This window comes from Apodemus sylvaticus, chromosome 1 (genome assembly GCF_947179515.1).
Source record: "Apodemus sylvaticus chromosome 1, mApoSyl1.1, whole genome shotgun sequence".
NCBI lineage: Eukaryota > Metazoa > Chordata > Mammalia > Rodentia > Muridae > Apodemus > Apodemus sylvaticus.
Window position 1 is genome coordinate 89,593,167 of NC_067472.1, and position 17,069 is coordinate 89,610,235.

The 17,069-nt window shown below is 37.5% G+C and overlaps 1 protein-coding gene across 3 annotated transcripts in view; it reads left to right on the top strand.

Moving 5' to 3' along the window:
* Pik3c2a (phosphatidylinositol-4-phosphate 3-kinase catalytic subunit type 2 alpha) overlaps window positions 1-17,069 on the top strand; it is a 97,574-nt gene that overhangs the window by 52,303 nt on the left and 28,202 nt on the right. For all 3 annotated transcript variants that reach the window (XM_052200706.1, XM_052200697.1, XM_052200713.1), the window contains 7 exons: window positions 5,569-5,712; window positions 7,836-7,881; window positions 7,959-8,169; window positions 10,636-10,758; window positions 12,023-12,190; window positions 14,291-14,402; window positions 14,978-15,123. In XM_052200706.1, coding sequence (XP_052056666.1) covers window positions 5,569-5,712; window positions 7,836-7,881; window positions 7,959-8,169; window positions 10,636-10,758; window positions 12,023-12,190; window positions 14,291-14,402; window positions 14,978-15,123 — 950 coding nt within the window. The remainder of the gene's footprint in view (window positions 1-5,568; window positions 5,713-7,835; window positions 7,882-7,958; window positions 8,170-10,635; window positions 10,759-12,022; window positions 12,191-14,290; window positions 14,403-14,977; window positions 15,124-17,069) is intronic.

Below are 17,069 nucleotides of genomic sequence, written 5' to 3' on the forward strand. Positions count from 1 at the left end.
AGTCTTTACCAACAGAGTCATCTCCCTCCCACCAACATCAGTTCCTTTTTGTTAACTACTATTCCATTGTTTTTGTCTGTACATTTAATAATACATTTGGGCATAAGTTAATAGATTTTGGTTATCATGAAAAATGTTGGAATAAATATTCATTATAGTTTTATATGGATTAATGATTTACTTTCTCTTGGGAAACTTTACAAAGAAATCAGTAAGTTGCAGAAATTTTTAATCCTCTTGAATTTATTTTTTTGGAAACACTGTTCATTTTGCTAAAGTGGCAGTATGGGACTTGAGAAAAGAAATAATGGCTTGTAATATTCTTAGGACTCAGTAGTTAGGAGCATGGACTGCTCTAACAGAGGACCTAAGTATGGTTTTCAACATTCATGTAGAATGGCTCATCACCTGCAACACCAACTCGAAGGAGATCTGTCTCCTTTGACTTCTGAAGGCACCTGAACACATGTTTGGAGCTGACAGTGTGATTATTCTATGTATATCTGACTTAAAATAGAAATCCAAATAAATACCCAGAACAAAAGTATATAACATGGTATGGAGAACTGACCACCTATCTGTACTAACATTTATCAGTCAATGGCCAGTCAAAGGAGTATGCTACACTAGATTGTTTTTGAAATGGGGTCTCATTTAGCTCCCATTGCCTGACCTTGAACTCTTGTTCTTTATGCCACCATCTCCCAAGTATTGAGATTATAAACTTGTGTGGACATGCCTACACACAAAACTAAACCAACCTGACAAATTCTGTGCCACCTGTTTAAATAAAAATTCTAAATCATCTTTAGTGAAAGGGTAAAAAGGTGATTTTATCCATTTTAGTAAAAGAATTGCTTTTTTTTAAATAAACTTTTATTTTTAAATTATTTATTTGTCCATTTTATGCATATGAATTTCTGCCTGCATCTATGTATGTTTACTGTATGCATGCCTTGTGCCTGCAGAGGCTAGAAGAGGTTGTTAACTCCCCTGGGACTGGAGTTAAACAGACACTTGTGAGCTGCCATATGGATTTTAGGAATCAAACTCAAGTCCTATATAAAAGCAGCCAATACACTTAACAGCTGTGCCATCTTTCCAGCCCATAAAAGAGGATTCTAAGGCAAGAACTAGCACACTGAAGCTCATACACCAAATCCAGCCTGCCACCTATATTTTTGTTGCTTATTTGTCTGTCTTCACCCTTAAAAGTCTAGAATTGATTCTCACTAGATGATGACTTAGAAAACATAAAATATTTAATTAATGTTTATGTTTGTTTTGTGTTTCTTTTGGTCTTGAGACAATCTCAGTATTGCCACCTCAGACTTTGAAGTCATTGTAATTATAGGTGTATATCATCACCATGTCTGACAATTAGTGGCTTTCAGGGTGGTCATGATAGGGACAGTGAGTTTTTCTTTTCTTGCTATATAACCCTGGATGGCTTGGAACTCACTGTGCATACGAGGCTGACCTCAGACCTTGTTTCCCGTGTACTGGTACTACAGATATGTGCCATCACACCTGTATACTTTTTTTTTTTTTTAAGAAAATTTGCTGCTCTTTAAGAAGAGTCCATAATTTGCAGATGTAAAAAGCAACTGCTATGTTTAGGCTGTAGAAAAATGAGTAGTTTAAGACATAGAAGGACTTCTGATAAAACCTCTTTCCAGACTGAAATTTAACCCCTTTGAAGAGCAAATGGCTAACATGGGTAGATAGAGCCCATGGAGAAGAAAGTTCTTAAAGAACTTTAGCCAGAGTTGCCAGAGTAGAAGTACATGATCTGAGGGTACAGGTTTGAACTTCCATAGTGAATTGAAGAGAAATTAATAAATGCATACAGAACTGGAACCCAGGTGCAAATGGTCTGTGTTTTTGTGTTAAAGTGTCCTTTTAGTGCCCTCTAGTGACAAATAATGTTAGTGTGCGTTCAGTTCTGCTTCTACAAAGCAGAGCAAAAGGGGTGGGGTTAAAAGTGTTAGACTGGTCTATGACATGTTAAGAATAATGGAGAACAGTGCAAGACAATGTCACGAACCTTCTTATTGGAAAGGTTTTTACGCAAAGATGAAGTTATAAGCATAAACATAAATCTAGTAACTAAAAAGGGAGAACTTGAATGCTGATCTTCAGGTCAGATCCTGAGAACTACACAGTAATTGGATATTTAAGAAAATGAGATGGTTTCATGAAGGTGAAAGGGACATTTGACTTATGATAGCCAAGCCTCAAGAATAGAAATCCTAAAAGGGAAGATGATGCATTGCTGAGTTTCAACCTTTCATAGTACTTGCATAAAAGTGTAGCATGAATATTTTATGAATCTTTAAGCTGTGTATAGTACACAGTTACAAAGAAGGAAGAGAAGATCCTTAAGCTTATGAATTTGAGACCAACCTAGGCAATATATCAAGTTCTTGTCTTAGAGAAGGAAGAGAAATACATGAATGCTTTTGTTGCTCAAGTTTTTAAAATTACATTTCGGGGTGTGTATCTGTATACAGGTACATGTGTATGTGCAGTCCAGAAGATAAACTCAGGTATTCTTCAGGCATGCCATCCACCTTTCCTTTGAGCCAGGCATGGAGTTTACCAAGTAGGCTAGTATGGCTGTCTTGGTTACTGTTGTATTGCTGTGAAGATGACACCATGGCCAGCTTTCAAAGGAAGGTATTTAATTGAGGGCTTGCTTACAGTTTCAGAGGGTGAGTCTATGATCATCATGGTGGGAAGCGTGGCAGCAAGCAGGTTGTCATCAGGTACTGGAGCAGTAGCTGAGAGCTCACTCACTTTATCTGTAAGTTGCAGACAGAGAATGAGAGACTGGGCCTTATGTGGGCTTTTGGAACCTCAAAGCCCACCCGTGGTGACATATCTGCAACAAGGCCAAACCTCTCAATCCAATAGTCCACCAATCAAGAACCAAACATTGAATATATTAATCCATGGGAGCTATAAACATTTAAACCACCAGAGTAGCCTCAGGGATTCTTCTGTCTCCTCATCACTGGGATTATAGACATACACCACTGTATCTAGCATTCTTATGTGGGTTCTAGGGGCTGAGTGAAGATACTTATGCTTGCAATACCTGTATACTGACTGTACTGATTGAGCTATTTCTGTAGCCCTAAAATCTATAGCTAGCTGACACATAATAGTCATACATATTTATGGTATGCAATGAGATAAATTTCAGTGTATGTATGGGTAATGACCCATGCAAGGCAGGGTAGTACACTCCTATAATCCTAGCACTACACAGGCTAGAGAATTTATACATTTGAGGTCAACGTGGGTTACATAAGGAGTTTCAGAGCAACCTGAGCTCATTACTGAGATGTCTCTAAAACAATTAGTTAACTAATATATATGATAACATCTAGTGACGTGTTTCTTCTAACAAGGCCACACCTACTAATCCTTCCACTCCTATCAATTTCATTCCCTTGTGATTTGAGTATTATGAGCCTGTGGGGGCCATTGTAAGTGTCAAACCACCACAAGTGCCCAGTACCCACATCAAGTATCTCACAACCACCTGCCAGTTCTAAGAGTTCCAACACTCTCTTCTGGTCTTTACTGATACCTACACACATGTGGCATTCACTTATATGGACACACAGTACACACACACTCACACAAATGTGAGAATTTTGATTTCTTTAAAAAAACAGAAATATTATGGGAATATGTTTTTATTTTCAACCCAGGTGTAGGGCTATGGGGCTGCTTCACAGCAGGTGACTGTGATTAGCCTCATGCTCTAGCAGGGGCGTGGTTTTGCCAGCTGTAGATAGTTTGTGTGACATTTGGAAATCGGGACTTTTCAGAGGATATATAAATGCTAGAGCCCCAGTAGAAGGGGCTGGTCGGTGGTTGTGGTTGGATGCTGTTGGTTGCTGTTTGTTGCTGATTGTTGCTGATTATTGAGTAGTCATGTGCGAAGAGATGAAAAGAAGAAACTGGATATTCTGACAGCAAAGATCAAACTTGCCCCAAGGTACTAAGTGACTCTAATCAGCAGAAATTAATCTAACAATATTGTTGCCTCTTATTTCTCTATCCTTTTTTCCCTCCTACATAGTGTTAGGAGTTTGAAAGGGTGGGGTAGAGGAGTGGAGAACGATGAAAGACAAAAAAACCCACAAAGCAACCAAAAGTCCAGCTATTCAAAAAAACAAAAATGAGTAAAAAAATTTTAATAGAGAGGAACTCTGTGTCATTGGGTAAATGATCTTTTAGTGCATTTATATGTATATATGGGTTTATTCTCCAGTCAGCTGTAGTGAAGTGACACACATGAGCTGTCCATATGGAAACTGAGGTCAAACAGACTTGTAAAGTGATAGCCTTATAGAAAGCTGACCCAGCACTGCCACAACTGACCTTTAAAAAACAACCTCAGGGGTTTACTTTATTGCTTTTTATTTAAAGATTTGTATGACTGTCTGGGCAGTGGTGATGCACGCCTGTAATTCCAGTACTTGGGAGGCAGGGGCAGGTGAATTTCTGAATTCGAGGCCAGCCTGGTCTACAGAGTGAGTTGCAGGACAGCCAGGGCTACACAGAGAAATCCTGTCTCAAAACACACACACACACACATTTGTATGACTATATGAATGTGCATATGAGCTTAAGTGGGTGTACGGGTACACTACATACCTGAGTACCAGTGGAGTCAGTCCCTCAGAACCAATTAGAGGCATTTGTGGGATGCTCAGCTTTTGTTTGAGTGATGATATGTAAACTCATTTCCTCCTGATACTTTTGTTGGGGTAGTTGATTTGTTTTGTTATTTCAGGCAGTGTTTCTGTGCAGCACTGTCTAACTGGAGCTTGTTATCTAGACTAGGCTAGTCTTGAACTAACAGAGATTATCTGCTGCAGCAAGAGCTCTTAGCCACTGAGCTGTCTTTTAAGCCCCTCAAGCATTATGATTTAGTTTGTTAGAATTTAGTTTTGGGTTTTTTGTTTTGTTTTGTTTTTGGATTTGGTTTTTTTCGAGACAGGGTTTCTCTGTATAGCCCTGGCTGTCCTGGAACTCACTCTGTAGACCAGGCTGGCCTCGAACTCAGAAATTCGCCTGCCTCTGCCTCCCAGAGTGCTGGGATTACAGGTGTGCACCACCACCGCCTAGCTTAGAATTTAGTTTTTAATACTAGTGTTTTACAGAAGAGAAGGTTATTACAACATGGAAATTACTTCCAAGGGAGAGTTTAAAAGATAAATTTAGTTTTGCTTACTTTTTAGATTTATTTTGAATGTATGAGCAAATCTAGTTTAAAGAATTATTTAATAGTTATTCCTAATTTGTTTTCTTTTAATTCTAATATGAAATTAATAACATTTACATATGAATAATTGTTTCAGAGGGAAAACTAACCATGCCTTGCTTTAGTATATTTCATAGCATACCACATGATTAAGAACTTATCTCAGTTTATTTTTCAGTAGAAAATATCTTAGAACTGTCTAAAATATCTAGCTTCTGGCTTCATCTTCAACATGGGTCGTATATTGTGCCTAGTTATTTTTATTTTACTTTTCATTTTTAAAGAACCAGCACCGAGCTGTTGATCAAGTGATTAAAGCAGTAAGAAAAATCTGCAGTGTTTTAGACGGGGTGGAGACCCCCTCCGTTACAGAAGCAGTGAAGAAGTTAAAGCGAGCAGTTAACCTTCCAAGGAATAAAAGTGCTGATGTGAGTATATGTGTGGACATAAGTGACTACCTGTCACTTAACACCGGATGTTTACCTCTTAACAAAAGATTTTCATATTAACTTTTTTGACTGTTTACTTATGGGTTTGTCGAATTGCTTTTTTGGGGAGGTGGGGATTCCTTGTTGAAATGATAGAAGAGCTTTGTGAACACTGACACCAAATAGTGAATCCACTCTAGAGTGTCTACCCTCTAGAAGTGAGATCCCTGGCGGTCCTGTCCTCTCTTGATGGAAAGGTCCATGCTCATTGTACTTGAGCCATACCTCTGCCCTGTTGAAGCGGCATTACCTTAGAAGCAGCCAGATGTTGAGCCTTCTATTATGCATATGTCAGTTTTTAATAAAACTATGTCCATGATACTTCCTTCCATGGGACTTTAATAAGTTCATTTCATAGAAATGTTTGTCTTTTATTGAAAGGAATAAAGAAAAAGTGAATCTCACAAGCTACTGTACATTTTAAGGAGAAACTATGTCATTGGCCTGCTTCTCTGTGTGTGGGTGCTCACAAGTCTACTCATTTTTGCAAAAATTCTAGCTACATGACGCTTAAAGATTTAAGTGTCCTCTTCGTTTTGTTTTGTTTTGGTTGGTTGGGTTTTTTTTTTTTAGTGGGGGTGGGGGATTCTGTTTAAAAATTATTTGGAATGTAAACTCAATCACCATAGACCCTAATGTCTGAAGTTTCTGTTCTTTTTATTCCTATTTCTTTATTGAATAAAGGAATAGTAAATAAAGTATAGTCAGGCTGGGAGTTTACCATATATATATATACATACATGTATATATATACATACGTGTGTGTGTGTGTATACATACACACACGTATGTATATATATACATTTCCTTTAATCACTGAATGGTAATAGAGTTTAGATTCTTTTCTTTAGGGATGCTACTCTCATGCTAGTGAAAAATACTGTACTGTTTTACAAAATATTTAATTCATTTAAAATAAAAGGACTGATTTCATTCTTTGCCATAGCAAGTTTTAGGTGCTCTTGTTTGTCTGACTTCTTGAAACAGGGCCTCATATTTTCCAAGCTGGTCTCCTACTTACTGTACCTTTGCCAAGAAAGTCCTGGACTTCTGTCTTGCTCTTACTTCATAGGTACTGACTGTAGGCGAACACTACAATGCCAGCCTTTCGTTTCTTTCTTTGAGTGAAGGTCTCACTCTGGCCCAGGCCAGCCTTGAACTTGGCTGTATTTCTCCTTCTTCAGCTTCCTGGGAACTGTAATTACAGACATAGCTTCCCACTCGAGCTTGCCCTAATTTTCATATTATTAAAAATCATTTGTTGTCAGGCATAGTGGCACACATCTTTAATCCCAGCACTTGAGAGGGCAGACGCAAGGAGATCTCTGAGTTCAAAACTAACCTGGGCTACATAGTAGTAAGACCCCATCCCCAAAACAAAACAAAACATGTTTACTTAGGTTTATGTTTTTGCTTTTTTCTTTGGTTGTTATTCTGCATTTGTGTGTGTTTATATGGATGCAGATATTCATGTGGGTATATGGATATGTCTCGGGGTGGGCAAATGTCCATGTGGAGGCTGGAGGTCTACAACAGATGTCAGCTGCTCTCCACTCCATTTGTGACAGAGTCTCTTGTAGTTCATCAACTTAGCTAGATTAACTGGCTAGTGAACTCCAGGGTCTACAGAGATCCATCTTCTGCCTCACACCCTCTCCCTTCCCTGTGCTGACACGATACACTAGCTGTTTCACCTGGGTGCATAGAATTCTTCCTCATGCTTTCGGGCAGCTGTTTTACCAACTGAGGCAATTTCATAGGTCTCCATTTCCTTGTTTGCTATTTTATTAATTTTTCAAACATGTTTAGCAGATATCTTCTGAGAAGGGTTTCTTTGACATTTAAAGAAATGTATCAAATATAAAGGTTATTTAAAACAAAAGCAAAGGCTTAGAGTGATGATACACTCCTGTTATCCAATCATTTTGGGTGAGGATCAGGAGTTCAGCAAGTTTAAGACCAGCCTGGGCTACACAAGACCCTGTCTCAAAAAAGGAAGAAACAGTAAACATTTTATATTAAATTATGGTCCTTTTCTGACTAATTGATACATGTGTATACAGGTGACTTCATTTTCTGGAGGAGATACTAGCAAGAACTCAACTAGGGGTATGTCTTTAGATTCTTTACATTTTTTGGCAATGATTTTTGCCTTTTCAGAGAATTAAGACTCTGTTTCAATGTAGGGTCACTGAATCCTGAAAATCCTGTTGAAGTAAGCATGGATCACTTAACGGCAGCAATTTATGATCTTCTCAGGCTCCATGCAAATTCTAATAGGAGTTGTACAGGCTGTCCCCAAGGTAGCAGGACCGTCAAGGAAGCATGGACTGCAGCGGAACAGCTCCAGTTCACTGTCTATGCTGCTCATGGAATTCCCAGTAACTGGGTATCAAAGTAAGTAGCTGCTTAAGGATATTCACAGCTTTACCCACAGCTTACACTAACTTAGTAACTACCTTTATCCTTTTTGTCTAAATGAACAATTCAAAGTTCACTGGGTACTTCTGTGGTTTTAATAAAATCACAGAGTTGTCTGAAGTAATTGTGGTGAAAACATGAAAAGAGAGCCAGGGAGCCAGGTGTGGTGGTGCACACCATTGATCTCAGCCCCGGAGGTTCACGGAGTCAGAGGCAGGCAGGGCTCCGAGTTCAAACCCAGCCTGGTCTACAAAGCTAGCTCCAGGACAGCCAGGGCTACATAGAGCAACCCTGTCTCAAAAAACAAAACAAAACAACAGAACAAAAGAAAAAAACAACTATAACAAAAAGACAGGAAAATATATAGTGAAATTGGCAAACAAAAATGTTATTTAAAAGAACTACCTTAAAATTGCTGAGCTTTTCTAACTTTGAGAGTCAACATAATTTGAAATAAAATGTAGTGGGACTAGAATTCAGTCCCTATATTCCTTTACTAGCTCACAGTCTACCAACTGCTAATATTTGAATTCTGTAAGAGCATATTCCTGCTTATCGATGCTTTTATAAGGGTTTTCCTCTTTTGTTAAAATCTTTAAGACATATAGCATTTTGGGGCCAATTTTAATTTACTTTGAAATAACTAATATAAAGTGAAAAGTATAAAATTAATATTTTAGGGTTGGAGAGATGGTTCAATGGTTAAGAGCACAGGCTGCTCTTCCAGAGGTTCTGAGTTCGATTTCCAACAACCACATGGTAATTCACAACCAGCTGTGATGGGATCTGATACCTTCTGGTGTGTCTGAAGAGAGTGACAGTGTACATAAAATAAATAAATCTTTTGAAAAATTAATATTTTATTGAAATATGTTCGTGATGACTTAAAACGTTCAGTAAAATGAAGTCTAGTGAAGAGTTAACAGACAAAAATTTCACTTGAATTGAGTTTCAATTCAATTGAATTGACTTGAAATGATAGGTTTTTGTTGTTTTCAAACAGGGTCTCCCTGTAGTCCTGGCAGTTCTGGAATGTGCTACAGCCTTGAACTCTGTAGCTGAAAGTGGTTTTGTTAAGTCATGAAATAAGTGTTTACTGAGCCCCATATGTAAGCAGAGTTTTCAGTATTGGAAATCCAGTAACAAACAAGAGAATAATACCTTTCTGGGGCTTTCATTTATGTGGCTATTACTGCCTGTTTCTTTTTGTCTGTCTTATTATTGAAGTCATTTCTCACTATATTGAGACCACTATAGGCTGGTCTCATCTTTAGAGACTGGGTGATCCTTTCACTTCAGCCATTTAAGTAGGGTTACAGCTATGTTCCAAATTACTCAGCTAATAACATGGCAAACAATTTGTGTTGCTTTTTTTAAGCTTGTGTTTTCTTTTGTTCCTTGGAGTTCCTTATAGGAGGACCCACTTGGTAGGAGAGAACCAACTCCCACAAGTTGTCCTTTATCCTCCATACACACACTTTCATGGACTCAAATACACTCTAAATAAATGTAATAAACTTTTTTCTTTTTCATTTGACACAGGGGATCCCCAGCTGTCCAGAAACTCTCTCCGTAGACCAGGCTAGCCTCAAACTCACAGAGATCCACATGCCTCTGCCTCCCAAGGGCTGGAATTAAAGGCATGCACCATCACTGCCCTGTATAACTTTAAGTTATAGATATAGGTGGGCAATGGCATACATTCCTTTGGTCCTAGTACATGGGAGGTGGAGACAGAAGAATGAGAAGTGTCTAAGAACAACCACCACCCTTCCTATTCACACTCTGAAAAAGCTGGATATGAGTAGAATGATTAGTTTATTGAGTCTAAGATTGTTAGAAGATTGTCTTATTGTGTGTGTGTATGAACAGCAATTTGGAACTAAGTCATTGATGTTTAGTGAAAGAATACAGCAGTACCTGTGAAGATCGGCTGAATTACTGGGTCTGTTAAAAATTGTTAAATAATGCTTAGCTGAATATTCCAGTGGTGTAGCAAAGGAAAGTAGCATCAGCATCTCTACTACTGCTAAGAAAGAGACCAAAAGAAACTAAACAAATCTCAACAAAAAACAGGAATGTAATAGAAGTAACACCAAGGGAAGATAATGTTGGTACTTCCTGTGTTTTAACTGGAAATGGATAAACATATAGTCTGTTATTATTCACCTGTCCTCTCAGCACAGTACATGAAACAGCTATGGGGATCATTATATTCCCAGAACCCCCGGCCCCAGACCGACAGACACTTGGGGCATATGCTTCCCTCTCTACTTATTTTGTTACACCATTTCTCTGCTTCTGTAGAATTTGCAAAGGTTAAATTTCACATGGATTTCAAAAAACAAAAGACCCATTTTGTAACTTGGGAAAAACTGCTAATGTACTTGTGTCAGATAATTACCACCAACCTAGAAATGAATTTAAGCTTTCTTTTTTCAGTTATGAAAAATACTTCTTGATATGTTCCCTGTCTCACAATGGGAAGGATCTTTTTAAACCTATTCAGTCAAAGAAGGTTGGCACGTACAAGAATTTCTTCTATCTTATTAAATGGGATGAACTGTAAGTTGAGTTTTTTACTTTTATAATTATTTGACTGTATGCTAGTCTGTAATTTTTCCAATGTATACATTATTATGGTCACCATTGAAATTCAGTAAATTCTTTTGGGGGTTGGGGGTGAATTTGGTCTTTAGCCCTGGCTGTCCTGGAGCTCACTCTGTAGACCAGGCTGTCCTTGAACTCAGAAATCCTCCTGCCTCTGCCTCCCAAAGTGCTGGGATTACAGGCGTGCGCCACCACTGCCTGGCTGAAATCCAGTAAATTCTTACTAATAAATTGATATATTCTACACAAAATACTATAAGACAAATTGTAATTTTTTGTTTGTTTGTTTGTTTTCTTTGATTTGATTTTTTCCGAGACAGGGTTTCTCTGTGTAGCTATGGCTGTCCTGGAACTCACTCTGTAGACCAGGCTGGCCTCGAACTCAGAAATCCACCTGCCTCTGCCCCCCAGAGTGCTGGGATTACAGCCACCACCCCCCGGCGACAAATTCTAATTAACATTAAAAATTTTGAAGTACTCTTTTAAATCTGTTTTAAAATTGCAATAGTGTAGTGTTACTTTGTAGACTTTGTCATGTCAAAAATAAAAATTTACAAGGAACTCTAGAAATGGTGTTTTATAAACTGCTTGCTTAAGTTTTTATTATATAACACTATATAAGAATCCAGCTCTTAACAACCAAGCTGAATCTTAAATCCATGGATAATATTCTGTAATGTTAAGTTTTTAAATACTTTTTTCTTAACTAAGGGAACTGTCATTATTTAAGAAAATAGTTGCAGCCGGGCGTGGTGGCACACGCCTTTAATCCCAGCACTTGGGAGGCAGAGGCAGGTGGATTTCCGAGTTCGAGGCCAGCCTGGTCTACAGAGTGAGTTCCAGGACAGCCAGGGCTACACAGAGAAACCCTGTCTCGAAAAACCAAAAAAAAAAAAAAAAAAAAAAAAAGAAAATAGTTGCAGAACTAAGGTCTAATTTTATTTTTTCTAATCATCAAACTGCCTATCGTTAGTACTTAGGCACTTTTACAGAAAGAATTGTTACATTTTTGAAGTTCTATACTGATAATGAAATTTAAGATGTAACTTTACAAGTTAGGCATACTTGCTACTTAGCTAAAAGTTACTCAGAAGTAACACTTGTTTTGTAAGTGAAATAAAACACTTAAAATTATCAGTCTTCATTAAATGATTACTAAGCTTTACTTTTAATCTAACTTTTTCTTTAACACCAACAAAATTTTTTCTCTGCCCCACAGAATCATTTTTCCTATCCAGATATCGCAGTTGCCATTAGAGTCAATTCTTCATCTTACTCTGTTTGGAGTTTTAAATCAGAGCAATGGAAGTTCCCCTGATTCTAATAAACAAAGAAAGGGGCCAGAAGCTCTGGGCAAAGTTTCTTTAACTCTGTTTGACTTTAAACGGTAAGTATTACTGAATTGTGATAGTGAGTTCTCTGACACTCTGTACATCAAAAACAGGCTGGAGGCCAGGGTGGAAGCAGTGACAGGCATGAGCTTTGAAGAGGCAGCATAGTCTCTCTGCTGTAGTCTCAGTGCAATCTGGTGAATATGCAAAGGATTGCTTGTCACTCACTGATCCAGGAGAAAAGCAGTAGCCAACCACTGTCATTCTGTAAAGTATATTATGACACAATGCAATGGTTATATCAGTTCTCTTGATACTAAAATCTATTTTTCATATTTTGCACCTTTCTCCATTTTCAGAGATGGAACAGGATTAAGCAGTTCTAACTCACTAACCAGTCCTTAGTGTTATGAGCCCTTGATTGATCTAAGAGTTCTAAAGATCTCTCCTGGGGTCAGTAACCTATATGTGCATGGGGAGTTTCAAGTACAGCCATGATTGACATTTATCCACCTTATTTCTGAGGCGCAGGGTCTCTGATTGACTAGCCAATGAGCTCCAGGAACCCATACCTGGGTCCACCTCCCTCAATTCTGAGATTGCAAATATACACTGGCATACCTGGCTTCTTAATAGGAGTTCTAGAGACCAGACTTAGATCATTCTTGTAGAGCAAGCACTTAACAATTGAACCATCTCTTCAGCCTTGAAATTGTTTATTTTTTTGGAAATACAAAACAATTTATAGATGAAATATGTAATGAAGATTTGGAGTTCTCCTCCAGAAATGGAGTCATAAGTGATTGTGTGCTACCTAATATGGGTCCTAGGAACTAAGGTCATTTGTAAGAGCCATCTCTCTATCCTTATTTATACATGCATACGCAAAAAAAAAAAAAAAATTAAAGATTAATCTTGGAAAAAACTTTCATCAAATTTATCAAAGTATGTAAGAGTTTTAAATGGTTGATAGTTTGGAGTAAGGATCAACATATGTTTTGAGTCCCACTGCCTTTTCTTTTTTTTAAACATTCAGTTATAATGTATGTGTGTGGGTAGGTCAGAGGACAGTTTGCTGGAGTCAGTTCTCTTCCACAGTGTGGGTTTGAAATTGATTACAAGTTATCAGTTGTAAGAACAAGAGCTAAAACATCTTACCAACCCCACTTCCTATTTTTATAAATACATTTTGTATATATAAATATATCATACAACATACTCATTTATAAATCATTCTTAACAACTTTGTATTAATACAGCCAAATGAAGACTTTGCAACAGAGACTACTATAGCTGAGATTATAAATATGTGCTACTATGTCCAGCCTTTTAAAATTTATTTATTCATTTATATTTATTTATATATGTGAACATTTTGCCTGCAAGGATGTCTGTGTACCATGTGTGTACATGCATAGTAACCACAGAGATCAGAACAAAGTATTGGATTCTCTAGAACTAAAGTTAGAGGCAGTTGGCGCCACTGTGTGGATGGTTCAAGAGTAACAAGTGCTCTTAATCACTGAGCCAACTCTCTAGCCCCTAATTTTCATTTTTTGTTTTTAGGCACAAAATCACTATGTAGCCCAAGCTATCCCAAACTTAAGGTTCTGCCCCAACCTCCTGAATACTGAGATTTTTTTTTTAATACTGAGATTACAAACATGTGGGCTCCTAAATATTTATAGTCTAGCCTTTTAGAGAGAAAAATGTATTGAGGAGTGCTTAAATATAATTTAACTCAAATAAGTTACTGATTCTCTTGGCTTTTTATTCTAATGGTAAAAATAAGGATGCAGTTCTGTAATCCAAACCATGACCTTGAAGTCCTGGTCTCTGGAGTAAACTTGGTTTTGGTTTGTTTTAACCTTCCTGTTTACATAGTGGTAGTAGGCAACAGTGGCTAGCTGTCCTTATCTGTCTATGTTCTCTTCTCAATGCCATTCTTTCCAAGATGCATTTTTATTTTCCCTTTCTGTGTTTCCACCCCACACTTTAATATTTTATATAACTTCTCAGTACAGTGTAGTAGCTGACTCCTTTCAATGCATTTTTTAAAACGATACTGTTTTACTAACATTCCAAGTTGATTATCATGTTTCGTGGGTTTGAATTTTTAAAATGAAATTCACAGTATTATTTTTATGTTCATTAAGGTTTTTAACATGTGGAACTAAACTTCTTTACCTTTGGACTTCATCACATACAAATTCTATTCCTGGAGCAATCCCCAAAAAAAGCTATATCATGGAAAGAATTGTGCTACAGGTAATGGTAGTTATTGATACTTGGAGGGCTTAAATGTGAATGTCTTTATAAAAAGTATTTGTATATTCCATAATGTAGATTGTTATTAAAGAAGCCTAATTAATCTTATTTTAATCTCAGAATTGGTCTTCAGAATTGAGTGTTAATAAAACCATTTCCAGTTTCTGAGAGAGTAAAACATACTGATTCTATCCCAAGAAATATAAACATGCTTTTGAGAATGACAACAAACTGTTGTTGGTAATCACTATCAACAGGAAGAAAAAAGCACTAGCTTTATACTTAATATAAATTTATCTAGATTGTTAAGAAAAATTGGTTTCCTAAAAGACAAAGATACTAATATGGAAATTTTGGATTATAATTTGAGTGATTTTGCCAGGCAGTGGTGCAGCATGCCTTTAATCCCAGGACTCAGGAGGCAGAGATAGGCATGTCTTTGACTTTGAGGTGTCAGCCCAGTCTACAGAGTGAGTTCCAGTACAGCCAGTGCTACACAGAAAAAAAATTCTGTCTTTGGAAAACCAAATATACACACACAATTTTTTTTCACTGATTTCTGTTAATTTTTTCAGGTTGATTTTCCTTCCCCTGCATTTGACATTATTTATACATCTCCTCAAATTGATAGAAACATTATACAGCAATACAAATTGGAAACACTGGAGAATGATATAAAGGGGAAACTTCTGGATATTATTCACAGAGATTCATCATTTGGGTATGCTTGGTTTATTACTTTCTTGGGACTCTCCTGTGATGTAATACTAAGGTTAAGGCTTGTATTATAGCCCATGATTTAGAAGTTGTCTTGATACGTAGCAGGCAACTTGGTACTGGGAGTACAGGATGATCTTAACAGTGCCAATGAAAGACTGTCTACATACAAATCAGGAAAATGTATAAATCTTTTAGTATTTTTAATTGCTTAGCCTTTAAAATTGTTTCTGTAACGCACATGTCTGTGTGTGCCTATGTGGAGAGAGGTCTGCATGGGATCTCTTCATCTCTGTCTCTTTAACTCCTGTTTTTTGCTTTGTTTTGTTTTGTTTGAGACAGACTCTTACTGAACCTGAAGCTCACCTCTTGGCTAGGCTGCCTGGCCACGGGACTTCAGGGATTCTCCCTGTCTCTTCATTTCCAATGCTAGGCTTGCAGATGCACACTGTCACACCAACTTTATATGTTAATGCTCTCAGGTGCTAATGTTTGCACAGGAGGTACTTTTTCCACTGAGCCATTCACCCACACCCGTTTTTTACTTTATGTATACATGTATGTGCATATAGAGTATAGAAGTCAATATTAAATATCTTCCTTAGTCAATCACTCTTAGTCAATCACCTGATTTCTGAGACAGGGTCTCTGACTAAATCTGGAATTTGCCAGCAAGTTGAATAGACTGACTATCCAGCAGGCCTTAAGGATGGATCTACTTGTCAGCCAGGCGGTGGTGGCACACGCCTGTAATCCCAGCACTCTGGGAGGCAGAGGCAGGCGGATTTCTGAGTTCCAGGGCAGCCAGGGCTATACAGAGAAACCCTGTGTGTGGGGGGGGAACAAATCCAAAACAAACAAACAAACAACCCCCCCCCCAAAAAAAAGGATCTACTTGTCTCCACCTCTATCACCTAGGCGCTTTAAAACAAAATACAACACATCAGTGCTGGGAATTGAATTCAAGTACTTATACTTGCATAACAAACACTTTGCCAACTGAGCCATCTTCCAGTCTTTCTTGTATTATCAAAGGCAAACAGACTGAGAAATATATTTCTAATAGTTATCACTTGATTAATTTGCTTAATCTGTTCGTGGGCTAACAAGGTGGTGTAGCAGATAAAAGTGCTTGCCAGTCATGCCTGGCCATCTGAGTTAAATCTTATAGCCCACATAAAGGTGAGAGCAAAGCACCGTTTCCAAATGTTATCATCTGACTGCCATGCATGCTCTATGACATGCATGCCCAAGCATGCACTGTATACACTTGTGCACACGCGCACAGACAGACACGCATACACGCACAAAGCCAATAAATTTTTTAAAGGATTCTTTTTATGTTAATAAGATAAATAGCTAAGTAATTAGCAGAAAGGGGATGAACAAGGCAAGTCCTTAAAAATGAGATATAATTAATACAATGTATTATCTTACATCCAAATGGCAAAAATTTATAATCATCATCCTATGAAGCTAGGTTGAAAGTATACATAACACACACACACACAGAGAGAGAGAGAGAGAGAGAGAGAGAGAGAGAGAGAGAGAGAGAGAGAATGAATGAATGAATTATCTTATTAGCTGGATATTTAAAGGTCCCATCCCTTTGGCAAGCAATTTGACAAATCTGTAGATGTTATAATATGTATACACTGCAACCCAGCAATGCTGCTTCCTGGCATAAAGTAGAGAAAATCCTTATATATTTATATATTTATATATTGAAACACAAATGTTCTTTATAATATTTATTTGCATTACCAACTGATGATTGATTCCCACTGATGGAAATTCAATTATCCAGGTAACAACAGTGAATATTTATAGCTGTTTATACTAGTACATGATACAGTAAATGCAGAAACCAAGCAGCAGATTATGATAGTAATACCATCAATGCAGAGAAAATAAAATTTAAAACACACCCATGTGGATACTTGTGTATAA